Raw genomic sequence first — 14,615 nt, 5'->3', positions numbered from 1 at the left:
TTAAATAATACATTTACATTGCAATAATAATAATAATAATAATAATAATAATAATAATAATAATAATAATAATAATGTAACAGCTCTTCAATAAATATAAAAAGTATCACTGCCACTATCACAAATAATACTGATAATAGTAATACTTCTACTTTTTGTTAGTAACTAAACACAATAATATTACAATTGGTTCACATCTGCGTTTGGTGTTCCGTTTGGGGAGTCCACATAGAAAGACAATGTCATCCATGTCATCGACAATCTCAATGTAGGAAAAGCTCTTCTAAATGGAAACTGCAAGAAAACTCTGCATTGTCATTGCAATTGCTCCAATTGGTTCTTTGTACTTTGCTTTGTAGTGCATTTTTTTTTTCCAATCAAAAGTTTTTATTCATGTTTTACAAAACAATATACAATGGAAGCATGACAAATCAAAGGAGCTTCAGTGATATGGTAGGAATAAAAGGAAAATGGAGGATGGGGATACATTACATGGGGAGTAGGAAGGTAAAACACGCCCTGGGAAGCTGTCTGGCAGGAGGCTGCATTGGGTATCCGGCCCTCTGGGAACCACAGTAGCAGTCTCTCAGGGTCTCCCCTGCACTAGCCACCAGCTGTGGGAGCTCTAGGAGGTCCCTCACCTCCCCCTTTGCTTCCGTACATGGGGGCACCTCTGGTTCTGGCACAGGTTTAACTGCCGCCTGTCCTCCCTCAGGCCTATGCCCACTACATCATGTATTTGGGTGAGTGATGGTGATACCTCGGGCAAATGACAGAAATCATATTTCCCTGAACAACTTCCCAACGATATAGTGACAGGTAATGCATTGGACCTACCACCTTCTTGGATCTCACCCCCGCAGCATCCCAGGCCATATGCACCTTGGACATGGGCACTCCTGGACAGGAACTAGATAACAGGCTTACAGGATATGGACAACATGGCTGCCAAATGTCATTGAAAACGTATTTCTTGCATTCCCATCTTGACTTTTTCCAACCCAATTTTGGACAGGTAAGTGGTGAACATGGAGAGTGGTTCCATAAAGATATTTCTACAATGGAGAACAGATATCAAGGCTGCTGGAATCACAACATGATGGGGGACGACTGCTGTTTTTTGTTTTTTTTTCAATGGGAAAATATGACCATTCACAAACACAAAAGCAGATACCTGAAGCACCTGTAACAGTCCTGGGCCTTGCTCAAGTAAGACTTTTACTCTGCAAAACGAGACTTTTTGGAATTTTGTTATTCCATTACATTTCCTTACACTGTTTACTAGGAAAAATTTGATGTAGATCCGGGAATTGTTGGAGCAAAACTCACTCTGTTCAAAAGTGTCCAATGCTTTCCAAGTCACTTAGCCATACCTATGCCTAGCAAAATTCCCTGACATGTTACAACAACTCTCAGTTCAGATCTGCACACTCAATTTAGTATCGGACAAATGTTTTTTGCCCAGTAACAGGTGTGGTGTTATCATTACAGCCGCGCTGATGAAGCTTCTCCAGGTCAGCCGCCGCCGCTTCTTATGTTGTTGCTTTTTTAATGAGTATCAATTAGCTGTAATTAACAATCTATGTTATTATTTTTATATTGCTCAGGAGACTAAAAACACGAGACCCCTGAGATATAGTAAGATAATGAGGAGAAGAAATCCCCTAGTGATAGCCCCGCTCCCCGCTCTCCATGTTCTGTATATATACAGGGAGCGATCTGATGAGATATTCATGTGTCAGACTGTCACACGTCCTCCGTACAGCCTGGATACATATCACGTCTAGTATGGAGAGTCTAGGCCCCCGGAGGATACTATAGACTGAGCGTGTTACAAGTATAAGTCACCTCTGTATTGTAGCAGGTCCCTGTGGCAGTATGAGGACACCAGAGGTAAGTAACGTATTATCCTTCTGTCCGTAAGTCTTACTAGACGTCAGTACATTTAGGCTGGGCTGACAAGACAGGAATACTTCCTTCACATCCTGTGTGACCTGAGCCTCACGATGGATGGACACACAATTTTCTAACTTTTTTGCAACATTTTATTTGCCAATTTTTTGGCCAGTTGTCTCTTTATTTTTTGCTGTATTTTTGTGACCACTGTCAGATATAAATTCTCATTTCTCCATCCACTTGTCTGAATGCCAAACATTGGAAAATATGTCCAATATCCCACAGCATAATCTCCAGAACATGACTGATCTATTGTGAGGGTCACCTTAACTCTAACAAAAAGCAAAAGTCAGAGCTGTGTCCCACACATTTATGGTCCTGACTACTGTGTCTAATCTGACAACCTTGTACCCTCCCCCATACCCTAGCCAGACAGGTTGTTCTTAGTATGGTCTCAGATGTCCTTGTTGTGTCCCTCAAGGTACAACATTCACAAACCGTGACCTGACCCCTGGCATAAATTGGGTGTTGCCAACTGGAGATGGTGGAGCTGTAGGAGTGTAGGTTTTTTGGATGAACTACAGAACAGACAAAGGGGATCCAGTTACCCTGTCCTTTGGTAGGTCAGTTCAAGGTGGACTTTTTGACCAGACTAGTATACCCCACATGGGTCTCCACCAAACCTGCCTGTGCAGTGAGCGATGATACCAACCTACATGTGTTTTAATGGCCATACCTGCCGAAAATAAGCAGGTTTTAATAGTTTGCCAGTGGACTGGTGGTTGGGAATTATAAAATAATAGATAACAGTAACTTGGATGACTGATGACTGGCACACCCTTCCCTCCTTAGAAGGAGCTGTCCTATGTATTTGACCTCTACCGCCTAGAGATGAACATACCCCTGTCTATGCTATGAATATTCTGCACAGAGCACCTGTATATACCTGGGATATGACCATTTGATGGCCACTATACAGTGGTGTTTTTGGTTTGTACAGTGGTAACATACACCTGTCACTAGCTACATTTATAGGGACACATGCCCCTCATTGGATTCTCCTGATGTCCTCACGATTCCTCTACTATTGTATAGTCTATATTGTTGCTTTTGAGTCATAATATGTTAATTTTCCCTCTATATTTACATTCTAGGAGAACAACTTGACTGTGATCGCAGAGTTTTTCCTCCTAGGATTTCAAGAGGGCCACATTTTACGAATTATACTTTTCTGTCTCCTTTTGGTGGTCTACTGTGTGACAATATGTGGGAACCTTCTGGTCATCACCCTGGTGTCCAACAGCAAGATCCTCCACACCCCAATGTACTTCTTCATTTCACAACTTTCAATTTGTGACCTTTTGTTGACCACAAATATTGCCCCCAACATGTTCCACATCCTACTGAACGATGGGGCTCCAATCACATTTGCAGGTTGTATGACTCAGTTTTATTTTTTCAATCACACTGAAGCCTGTGAATGTCTTCTCCTGACAGTGATGTCCTATGACAGATATGTGGCCATCTGTAATCCCCTCCGTTACTCCTCTATCATGACAAGTTCCAAGTGTACTACATTGTCAGCCATGTTTTGGTTTTATGGCTTTTCCATCGCATTGCTCGACACCATAACAATATCCAATCTCATATTTTGTGGCTTAAATGTCATTGACCATTTCTTCTGTGATCCTCTGGCTTTACTAAAAGTGGTGTGTTCTGACACCTTCGTTGTCCAAGTAGAAACCTTCCTACTCAGCGTACCATCCATCCTCATACCGACTGCAATCGTCATTTACTCTTATACTAAAATTATTCTGGCCGTTCTTAGAATTTCATCTAATACAGGTAGACAGAAAGCCTTCTCCACCTGTAGCTCCCACCTCATTGTGGTCTCCATATTCTATGGGACTCTCTTCTGTGTGTATATTGTGCCATCAAAGAGGGAAACATTGACCATTAGTAAAATCTTATCCCTGCTGTACACTGTATTTACTCCAATGGTGAACCCCTTAATCTATAGCATCAGAAATAAAGATATCAAGAAAGCCATATATGACTTTATCCACAAATATGTGACTTCTGTAGATATGAATTTATAGCAGACACAAGTTATTGCTTACTATCTATTCTACAATGTATCAGAGATAGGGATGAGAGGGACAACTTGTAACAAACTAGGTCTGTAAGGAATTGTCAAAAAGTTTTTAGTTTGGCCGAACTCAAGATTCTTGAGGTTCTCCACCTAGGGCTTGTTACTAAACCCTGGAGTCTCGAGACCCCATAGTATAATAGTTTCATATAATCAGAGGCTCATGGAAGGTGAGGACAAATAGTAAGTAGACATACTTATACTCACCTTTCTGGGGCTCTGCTACAGCATACAATGTTCTTTCTCCAGTATCTTCCAACCTTCTTGGTGATGTCAGTGGCCCAATTATGGGAATCAACTTTGACTCAGGGCCACTGACATCACCAAAAATGCTTGGAGATGTCACATAGGGTATGTCAACGTCATGTTTCTTTGATGCATGTGCCATTACATTGACTTGCCCCACGTTACCACTTACATCCAATCAGAGGCCTCAGCGGTCCACTAAGGCTACTGACATCAGCAAGAAGACTGAAGTTCCATGGAGGTGAAGGAAGGACTTGACAAGTTCGGTCTAAAATGACACTTGGGGCAAACCTTGGGAATACTTTGGATATGAATCTTACAAGTTTTACCCATCACTAATTGGCTACAAACATTTAGTTGGATAACAAAGGAACAGATTGTATACAGTAAATACCTTAAAGTGACTTACACATTAGAGTGCTGGTGGTAGTGTAAAATCTGTTTTTAAAGAGGACCTTTCACCACCTCTACCTACTACAACTCTTTGCATTGTCTAATAGGTGCGACTCCATTGGATCAGTTGGGTTTATATAGTCCCCACCATTCCCAAGAAATCATTTCTGTTACGTTATACTATCCATAGTCAGTTGGGTGGTCTTAGACTGAAGAAGAAAAACAAGTGATTATGAAGATAATCTTGTTTCCCTTAGTCCTAACAGCGGCACAACTGGGGTATTTTCTGCCCCTGTGTGCTGGTAGGACAGGCAGATTTTTAATTAGCCAGTGATAATTTCACATGTCTAGGACATAGCTTCCTCCCCCAAAACATGTTTTTTTCTGTCCTGTGTGGACCAGGACAGGTGAAGAGGATGATTGTGTCATCCTATGGGATCAGGTCTGAACAGTTACCTGGCCTGGTGTTTGTTTCCACAGCTTCCTTGCGACATGTTTCCAGCAAAGATTATTAAGATCAAGATGTATTTCAACAGATCATCAAGAGATAGAACCTCCCGAAGGTCGATCTTATGGAAACCCAACTCAACGCCAAGGTAAAGACTTTCTGCTCTCTGTACCAGGAGGACAATCCCTTGGCAGTGGATGCCCTGTCCATCCCTTGGAGTTTCAGACTGGTATACATCTTCCCTCCAATTCCCAGAAAATACCCCAGTTGTGCTGCTGTTGGGACGACAGAGAACAGGAACTTCCCATCTAGTAGAGCGCACAATTTTCCTAAAATGAACATTGTTTACTCTGGAATCTTAGGGACTAAAGGAAAATTCCAAATGCTCCAGAATCAGGTTGGCCAGGAAGGAAATTGTTGTATATTCAACTAAATCCTTCATCTACACCTATAGTGAGATTGGTATAAACTTTTTGCTGTATTCCTTGTTTCATTAGCAATGTCAGCTGTGTAAAATAGATACCAAAAAGCAAATTGGTGTATCTGGAGTGTGTTTGGCTTAAATCAGGCTCCTAGTGAGAACTTTTTTCACTTACTAAAATATGAAATCTATGAACAAGATTGTGTGCAGATGTTCCCCTAAACTCTACTGTTTATACTGTTTGTCTTTGGCCTGTCTTATGGCGTCCTGGCTGATGTCACATGCCCCAATGTCACTGCTGAGGCCTATCATTAGGTGGTCACATGGGGCACATTGACCTCATGATGCTTAAACACAGTGGAGCCTGTAGGACATGTCACATTAGAGAGGACGCTGGAAAGGGCCAGAAGAGATGCCGAGAGATCACTGTATGCCATGCTGAACCCCAAAAGTTTGGAGTCAAGCGGGAAACTTTTTGAAAATTTGTGGTCAATCCAATCTAGTTTGTTCATCTCTAGCAACATAAATGGAGATGGCAAATCAGTTCATGACGAATATTCCAAAGTGACGACTTTGCTTTGGACAACAAAAATGGCCATGCTACGAGAAAATGTCAGCCACCACATAGAAATACAGAGTAGCCAATGTCATGTGTGCAGTGGCACATTATGTGATAGCAACATCTGATATCCTCTCAGCCGATAGATAGTGGTAGGCGGAGCTTACAGTGCTGATGTCATATACACTATATAAGGTTGTGCACTTGGGATCAGGCTTCCATTGACGTAAATGATGGCAATACAAACACATCTGTGTTTTATCTCCCGAGTCTCATAGCTGTAGGTGGCAACAATCAGGTGATAATCTATATTGTCCGGCAGTACTGACTGGCAACAGAGTAATTTCATCTCTATACATGTTCTTGACACAGACCTTTATACTGAAGACAATCCTTTTAGTGAAAAAATGTTTTGTTATGGAATTTTTTTTGCCAAGAGTTAACATTTTCCATAAAAGAAAATCTGCTGCTTGGACAGCAAAATGTTGCTGATTGTGTTTAATTTAAAAAAAAAATTATATACAAGTGTTATTTTTTATTTACAAAATATCCAGTTGTATTAAAATCTTCCGGACCGCCCAAAGACTATATACATCCGGGAAGTGGTTGCCTAGTTCTGTTTTCTATCCCTGTCCCAAGCTCCTAATCTTATAACCCAACTAGAGGTGCCATCAGGGTCCTAGAGTCTGCTTCCAATTGTCCAGTGTTCCCGATGACCTTATCCTTTGGCAGTCATGTGTTAATCACATACATTTAGATCTAGCAGAGTTAAGCCACAATTCTACAACTGGTTACACTGTTACATTTTATGATATCACAGAAAACATCAAATTCCATTAAAAAAAAAAAGACAAAACAAAAAAAAAAAACAAAAAAAAAAACACCTCATTGGAAACAATTATTAATTACTTATTTTCGTCTTCTGCAGCAGTTTAGCTAATCATATTAGTTCGGGTTATCTTGGCTATATTATATGGTATCATTACAGTCACAATGAGAAAGCTTCAGGCAAGGCCAACAACACATTCTTGTTGCCTTATTTTTTTTTTTTTTTTTTTTTTTAATGAGTATCAATTATCTGTAATTAACAATCTTTGTTATTATTTTTATATTGAACAACAGACTAAAAACACGAGACCCCTGAGATATAGTAAGATAATGAGGAGAAGAAATCCCCTATTGATAGCCCCGTCCCCGCTCTCCATGTTCTGTGTATATATACAGGGAGCGATCTGATGTCTTATTCATGTGTCACACGTCCTCCACACAGCCTGGATACATATCATGTCTAGTATCGAAATCGGAGGCCCCCACGAGGATTTCCAATTAGAGTAAGCGTGACCTCTGTATTTTAGCAGGTCCCTGCAGCAGCATGAGGACAACACATGTAAGTAATCCCTTTACCCTTAGGCAGCGTTGACATCTACATGGGGATCTATGTTGGAGACTTGCAGAGACCGAAGAAAATCGGTGGAGAAAAAAGCCCTGCACAGAGAATTTTTTTCTCCTCTGCCTTCATTTTGGAACACCCGACCAAGTGTAAATGCTGTTGGATCCTCAAGTGAACCCAAACGACAGAAACCCTTGCACTAGTATGAACCCAACGTCAGTAAGCCTTACTAGATGTGAGTACTATGAGGCCGGATGGATAGGTTGTTCATGTTCTGCTGCAAGTACGTTTTGTGTGATCCAAGCCTCAGAACAGATTTGCACACAATATTTTTGCAACATTTTAGCAGTATTTATTCCACCAGATGGTTCTTTGTTTTGTGTGTTTTTGTAGCACTTCCGTCTCTCTTTCCTGATTTATTTACCCCGAGGCTTCTCTGCAGGACTTGACAAAATAATAAAAGTTGAAAATTCTCAGATGTAATTCCTCATTTTTCTATCCAAGTGTCAGATGGCCATAGAGTGGAAAATATGTCCATTATGGAGCGAAAAATCCTCCAGGAACTTCTCTGAGAACAGAAGATTGACTTTAGTAGTGCGGGTAGTGATAAGGAGGCATCTGATAACCCCACGCGCTTCCCAACCTTCTGTGCCCTGTCCATAAGGGTTATGCTATGCCTGTAGATTGGTTGAGTCTACCACCTGCCACTAGGAGGGGAGACTTAGAATGTACCATCACCCATGATGGACCAGCTGCTAACTCTATGCTGTGTTTATGTATCTGTTCTTTATTCACTGTATATACTGTATATTAGTATATAAAGCTTTACCTGTAGTCACTCATGAGTGATTTCTGCTACTGATACTTTAAGTATCTGCTCCCGAGTTGTCATCTTTCTCAGTAGAGCAGTTTCTGGAAAGAGAACTGTGTGATGGTTCCCTCATTGGGTGACTAGATGTTTCTCCTCAATGTTCCACGATGTCTTCATTATTTTATAACTTTAGATAATTCATTGATGGTTCATTAAATCCCTATTTTGCTCTATTTCTGTATTCTAGGAGAACAATAGGACTGAGGTCACTGAGTTTTTCCTCATAGGATTTCAAGGTGGCCAAATTTTAAGAGTTTTCCTGTTCTGTCTTCCCCTTGTGGTTTACTGTGGGACAATATGTGGGAATCTTCTGGTCATCACCCTGGTGTCCACCAGCAAGAACCTCCACACCCCAATGTACTTCTTCATCTCACAGCTTTCAATTTGTGACATCTTGTTGACCACAAATATTGCCCCCAACATGTTCCACATCCTACTGTATAATGGGGCACCCATTACTTTTGTGGGTTGTATGACTCAGTTTTATTTTTTCAATCACACTGAAGCCTGTGAGTGTCTTCTCCTGACAGTGATGTCCTATGACAGATATGTGGCCATCTGTAATCCCCTCCGTTACTCCTCCATCATGACAAGTTCCACGTGTACTAAATTGTCAGCCATGTTTTGGTTTTATGGCTTTTGCATTGCATTGCTCGGCACCATTACAATATCCAATCTCATATTTTGTGGCTTAAATGTCATTGACCATTTCTTCTGTGATCCTCTGGCTTTACTAAAAGTGGTGTGTTCCAACACCTTAATCATCCAAGTAGAGACCTTCCTATTCAGCGTACCATCCATCCTCATTCCGACTGCAATCGTCATTTATTCTTATACTAAAATTATTCTGGCCGTTCTAAGAATTTCATCTAATACCGGTAGACAGAAAGCCTTCTCAACCTGTAGCTCCCACCTCATTGTGGTCTCCATATTCTATGGGACGCTCTTCTGTGTGTATATTGTGCCATCAAAGAGGCAAACATTGACCATTAGTAAAATCTTATCCCTGTTGTACACTGTAATTATTCCAATGGTGAACCCCTTAATCTATAGCATCCGAAATAAGGATATCAAGAAAGCCATATATGAATGCATACACAAATATGTGACTTCTGTAGATAAGAATTTATAGCAGACACAAGTTATTGCTTACTATCTATTCTACAATGTATCAGAAACAGGGATGAGAGAGACAACTTGTACCAAACTGGGCTTGTAAGTAGAGATGAGCGAACAGTGTTCTATCGAACACATGTTCGATCGGATATCAGGGTGTTCGCCATGTTCGAATCGAATCGAACACCACGTGGTAAAGTGCGCCAAAATTCGATTCCCCTCCCACCTTCCCTGGCGCCTTTTTTGCACCAATAACAGCGCAGGGGAGGTGGGACAGGAACTACGACACCGGGGGCATTGAAAAAAATTGGAAAAAGTCATTGGCTGCCGAAATCAGGTGACCTCCATTTTAGACGAATAGTGGATTTCAAATCCGGGTCATATGAGAATGTGAACTTTGTGACTATGAGACAGGGATAGCTGTACAGGCAGGGATAGCTAGGGATAACCTTTATTTAGGGGGGAATGTTATTAAAAATAACTTTTTGGGGCTCTATCGGGTGTGTAATTGTGATTTTTGTGAGATAAACTTTTTCCCATAGGGATGCATTGGCCAGCGCTGATTGGCCGAATTCCGTACTCTGGCCAATCAGTGCTGGCCAATGCATTCTATTAGCTTGATGAAGCAGAGTGTGCACAAGGGTTCAAGCGCACCCTCGGCTCTGATGTAGCAGAGCCGAGGCTGCACAAGTGTTCAAGCGCACCCTCGGCTCTGATGTAGGAGAGCCGAGGGTGCACTTGAACCCTTGTGCACCCTCAGCTCTGCTACATCATAGCCGAGGGTGCGCTTGAACCCTTGTGCACACTCTGCTTCATCAAGCTAATAGAATGCATTGGCCAGCGCTGATTGGCCAATGTATTCTATTAGCCTGATGAAGTAGAGCTGAATGTGTGTGCTAAGCACACACATTCAGCTCTACTTCATCGGGCTAATAGAATGCATTGGCCAGCGCTGATTGGCCAGAGTACGGAACTCGACCAATCAGCGCTGGCTCTGCTGGAGGAGGCGGAGTCTAAGATCGCTCCACACCAGTCTCCATTCAGGTCCGACCTTAGACTCCGCCTCCTCCGGCAGAGCCAGCGCTGATTGGCCGAAGGCTGGCCAATGCATTCCTATGCGAATGCAGAGACTTAGCAGTGCTGAGTCAGTTTTGCTCAACTACACATCTGATGCACACTCGGCACTGCTACATCAGATGTAGCAATCTGATGTAGCAGAGCCGAGGGTGCACTAGAACCCCTGTGCAAACTCAGTTCACGCTAATAGAATGCATTGGCCAGCGCTGATTGGCCAATGCATTCTATTAGCCCGATGAAGTAGAGCTGAATGTGTGTGCTAAGCACACTCATTCAGCACTGCTTCATCACGCCAATACAATGCATTAGCCAGTGCTGATTGGCCAGAGTACGGAATTCAGCCAATCAGCGCTGGCCAATGCATTCTATTAGCCCGATGAAGTAGAGCTGAATGTGTGTGCTAAGCACACACATTCAGCACTGCTTCATCACGCCAATACAATGCATTAGCCAGTGCTGATTGGCCAGAGTACGGAATTCGGCCAATCAGCGCTGGCCAATGCATTCTATTAGCCCGATGAAGTAGAGCTGAATGTGTGTGCTAAGCACACACATTCAGCACTGCTTCATCACGCCAATACAATGCATTAGCCAGTGCTGATTGGCCAGAGTACGGAATTCGGCCAATCAGCGCTGGCTCTGCTGGAGGAGGCGGAGTCTAAGATCGCTCCACACCAGTCTCCATTAAGGTCCGACCTTAGACTCCGCCTCCTCCAGCAGAGCCAGCGCTGATTGGCCGAATTCCGTACTCTGGCCAATCAGCACTGGCTAATGCATTGTATTGGCGTGATGAAGCAGTGCTGAATGTGTGTGCTTAGCACACACATTCAGCTCTACTTCATCGGGCTAATAGAATGCATTGGCCAATCAGCGCTGGCCAATGCATTCTATTAGCGTGAACTGAGTTTGCACAGGGGTTCTAGTGCACCCTCGGCTCTGCTACATCAGATTGCTACATCTGATGTAGCAGTGCCGAGTGTGCATCAGATGTGTAGTTGAGCAAAACTGACTCAGCACTGCTAAGTCTGCATTCGCATAGGAATACATTGGCCAGCCTTCGGCCAATCAGCGCTGGCTCTGCCGGAGGAGGCGGAGTCTAAGGTCGGACCTGAATGGAGACTGGTGTGGAGCGATCTTAGACTCCGCCTCCTCCAGCAGAGCCAGCGCTGATTGGCCGAATTCCGTACTCTGGCCAATCAGCACTGGCTAATGCATTGTATTGGCGTGATGAAGCAGTGCTGAATGTGTGTGCTTAGCACACACATTCAGCTCTACTTCATCGGGCTAATAGAATGCATTGGCCAGCGCTGATTGGCCAGAGTACGGAATTCGGCCAATCAGCGCTGGCTCTGCCGGAGGAGGCGGAGTCTAAGGTCGGACCTGAATGGAGACTGGTGTGGAGCGATCTTAGACTCCGCCTCCTCCAGCAGAGCCAGCGCTGATTGGTCGAGTTCCGTACTCTGGCCAATCAGCACTGGCCAATGCATTTCTATGGGGAAAAGTTAGCTTGCGAAAATCGCAAACTGACAGGGATTTCCATGAAATAAAGTGACTTTTATGCCCCCAGACATGCTTCCCCTGCTGTCCCAGTGTCATTCCAGGGTGTTGGTATCATTTCCTGGGGTGTCATAGTGGACTTGGTGACCCTCCAGACACGAATTTGGGTTTCCCCCTTAACGAGTATCTGTTCCCCATAGACTATAATGGGGTTCGAAACCCATTTGAACACTCGAACAGTGAGCGGCTGTTCGAATCGAATTTCGAACCTCGAACATTTTAGTGTTCGCTCATCTCTACTTGTAAGGAATTGTCAAAAAGTTTTGAGTTTGACCAAACACAAGATTCTTGAGGTTCTCCACCTAGGACTTGTTACTAAACCATGGAGTCTATTGAGACCCTATAGTATAATTGTTTCATAATCAGAGGAAGGTGAGGACAAATAGTAAGGGTTGGTTCACACTTGCGCCCAGTCTCCACTTTCGGGATTCAGTGGTGGTCAGTTTTGAAACCCATTTACTTTAATGGGTTTGCAAAGTTTCCGCCTGTGAGCATCTCGGGGGGCATGGCCTAGCCAGTGAGGAGAGCAGAAGCAGCTTCCCTGTGCTCCGCTGATTTGCCGTCCTATCTAAGAGCCCCTTCACACTACTGATACGCTGCCTGATTCTGAACGTTAAAACACGTTCAGAATCAGCGCGTATAAAGCAGATCCCATTCATTTCAATGGGGAGCCGGCATACGAGCACTCCCCATTGAAATGAATGGGCTCCTTTTTACTCTACAAGCGCTCCCATTGAAGTGAATGGGAAGTGCTCGCCGTGTACGGCTTGCCGTGTGAAGGGCCCCGGCGCTCGGCTCAGTCCGAGCCATACACGTGAGCGCTTCCCATTCACTTCAATGGGAGCGCTCGTAGAGAAAAAAGCAACCCATTCATTTCAATGGGGAGCGCTCATATGCCGACTCCCCATTTCATAAAGTTTAACGCAACTCTCAACCTCAGACTTATTTTGGTGCCCTTTGAAAAACTGCTATTGTTGCAGACAACCTCTGCAGTACTCCATAGGTTTGTTTCCCCACAAGACAGCTACAAACACGCTTATATTACCAGCTGGGGAAAAAAATTAGGTATCACCTTGAAACAGGAGGACATTGACAAAATCCTGAGATACTCGCAAGGCTTCTCCAGGTGCATCCACCTGAGAGAGTCCAATTACAAACTACTATCTAGATGGTGTCAAACCCTGGAATGGCTGGCTCAAAGGGACCTACGAGATGACGCTAAACGTTGGAGATGCCAGGCACAGACTGGTTCCTATCTACACATCTGGTGGACATGTCCGAACATTGAGCCCTTCTGGAAAGGGTGAAGATCAATCAGGTGGCAAACCCTGCCTTCACCCTGATGCCGGTTTTGCCGCGGAGAGGCAGAAGATGCTCATGGGCGGATACTTTGCAAACCCATTCAAGTGAATGGGTTTGAAAACTTACTGCCGGGTTTCCGTTTCCTGTCCAGTTTCTCGAGCAGAAGACGGAAACCCACCAGATTGCCTAAAGCGGAGACCGGGCGCTGGTGTGAACCCACCCTAAGTAGACATACTAATACTCACCTTTCTGGGGTTCTGCTACAGCATCCAATGTCCTTTCTCCGGTATCCAACAAATTTCTTGATGACATCAGTGGCCCAATAACGGGACTCATAATGAAGGATCAGATTGAACATAGTAAATACCTTAAAGTGATTTAGACATTAGAGTGCTGGTGGTAGTGTAAAATTAGTTTTTAAAGAGGACCTTTCACCACCTCTACCTATGGGAAGAATATGCAAATCTGTCTTCCATGATGTAATTAGGAAGTCAGGTGCCTCAGTGTTGCAAACCAATAGAGGGCGCTCACTGGCATGTGCAAGCCTATCTTCCCTGATGTAATTAGGAAGACAGAATCTCAGTGAGATAGCCCAATAAAGGCTGTTCCCTTTAACATCATGCTCGACCTTCCAAGAGGCCTTTGTTATGCAATGATGCTGGGATTATTACCAGGTATAGTCTCTCAATCGAGGACGGCCATTTTGATGTTTTTGCATCTCATTAGCCCAGTGTAGAGAAGACTAACTTGGTAGAGGTGAGAGGCTTAGACAGGGTTAGGGGGATATCGTCACTCCTTGGGGAGAGACCATCATATAAGTGTGTAGAGACTTATTAAACCTTTAGCACTCCACTTTGCAAGGGCCCATGGGAATAATATGCAGATCTGTCTTCCATGATGTAATCAGGAAGTCAGGTGTCTCAGTGTTGCAAACCAATAAATAAATAAATAAATAAATAAAAGGCTTAATAAGTCTCCACACACCTATATGGTGGTCTCTCCCCAAGGAGTGATGATATCCCCCTAACACCACCTCTACCTACTACATCTCTTTGCATTCTCTAATAGGTGCGACTCCATTGGATCAGTTGGATTTTTTTAGCCACTATATTGAGAAATATAGTCCAGTGTTCCCGATGGCCTTATCCTTTGGCAGTCATGTGTTAATCACATACATTTAGATCTAGCAG

The 14,615-nt window shown here is 43.4% G+C and overlaps 2 protein-coding genes across 2 annotated transcripts; both read left to right on the top strand.

The window, feature by feature from the left end:
* The first annotated feature begins 423 nt into the window (after positions 1-423).
* LOC142204319 (olfactory receptor 10A7-like) lies at positions 424-3,995 on the top strand. The gene is made up of 4 exons (XM_075275630.1): positions 424-453; positions 716-743; positions 864-1,015; positions 3,051-3,995. Exons 1-4 carry the CDS (start codon positions 424-426, stop codon positions 3,993-3,995), a joined length of 1,155 nt encoding a protein of 384 aa, XP_075131731.1.
* Positions 3,996-5,176: 1,181 nt separating this feature from the next.
* LOC142204318 (olfactory receptor 8I2-like) lies at positions 5,177-9,505 on the top strand. The gene is made up of 3 exons (XM_075275629.1): positions 5,177-5,280; positions 6,072-6,165; positions 8,561-9,505. Exons 1-3 carry the CDS (start codon positions 5,177-5,179, stop codon positions 9,503-9,505), a joined length of 1,143 nt encoding a protein of 380 aa, XP_075131730.1.
* The last annotated feature ends 5,110 nt before the right edge of the window (positions 9,506-14,615 follow it).

The sequence above is a fragment of the Leptodactylus fuscus genome, chromosome 5 (genome assembly GCF_031893055.1).
Source record: "Leptodactylus fuscus isolate aLepFus1 chromosome 5, aLepFus1.hap2, whole genome shotgun sequence".
Taxonomy (NCBI): domain Eukaryota; kingdom Metazoa; phylum Chordata; class Amphibia; order Anura; family Leptodactylidae; genus Leptodactylus; species Leptodactylus fuscus.
Note: the sequence above shows the minus strand (reverse complement) of the source record. Positions and strands in the feature narration are given on the sequence as shown.

What these genes read in the sequence shown, in the direction of transcription:
- LOC142204319 (XM_075275630.1), top strand. Translation starts at nt 424, where the DNA reads ATGACAAATCAAAGGAGCTTCAGTGATATG. An exon ending in AAAGGAGCTTCAGTGATATG is followed by an intron (nt 454 to 715) that starts GTAGGAATAAAA and finishes GTCCTCCCTCAG; the next exon opens with GCCTATGCCCACTACATCAT. An exon ending in CCACTACATCATGTATTTGG is followed by an intron (nt 744 to 863) that starts GTGAGTGATGGT and finishes TCACCCCCGCAG; the next exon opens with CATCCCAGGCCATATGCACC.
- LOC142204318 (XM_075275629.1), top strand. Translation starts at nt 5,177, where the DNA reads ATGTTTCCAGCAAAGATTATTAAGATCAAGATGTATTTCAACAGATCA. An exon ending in AAACCCAACTCAACGCCAAG is followed by an intron (nt 5,281 to 6,071) that starts GTAAAGACTTTC and finishes GTTCATCTCTAG; the next exon opens with CAACATAAATGGAGATGGCA. An exon ending in TGGCCATGCTACGAGAAAAT is followed by an intron (nt 6,166 to 8,560) that starts GTCAGCCACCAC and finishes TCTGTATTCTAG; the next exon opens with GAGAACAATAGGACTGAGGT.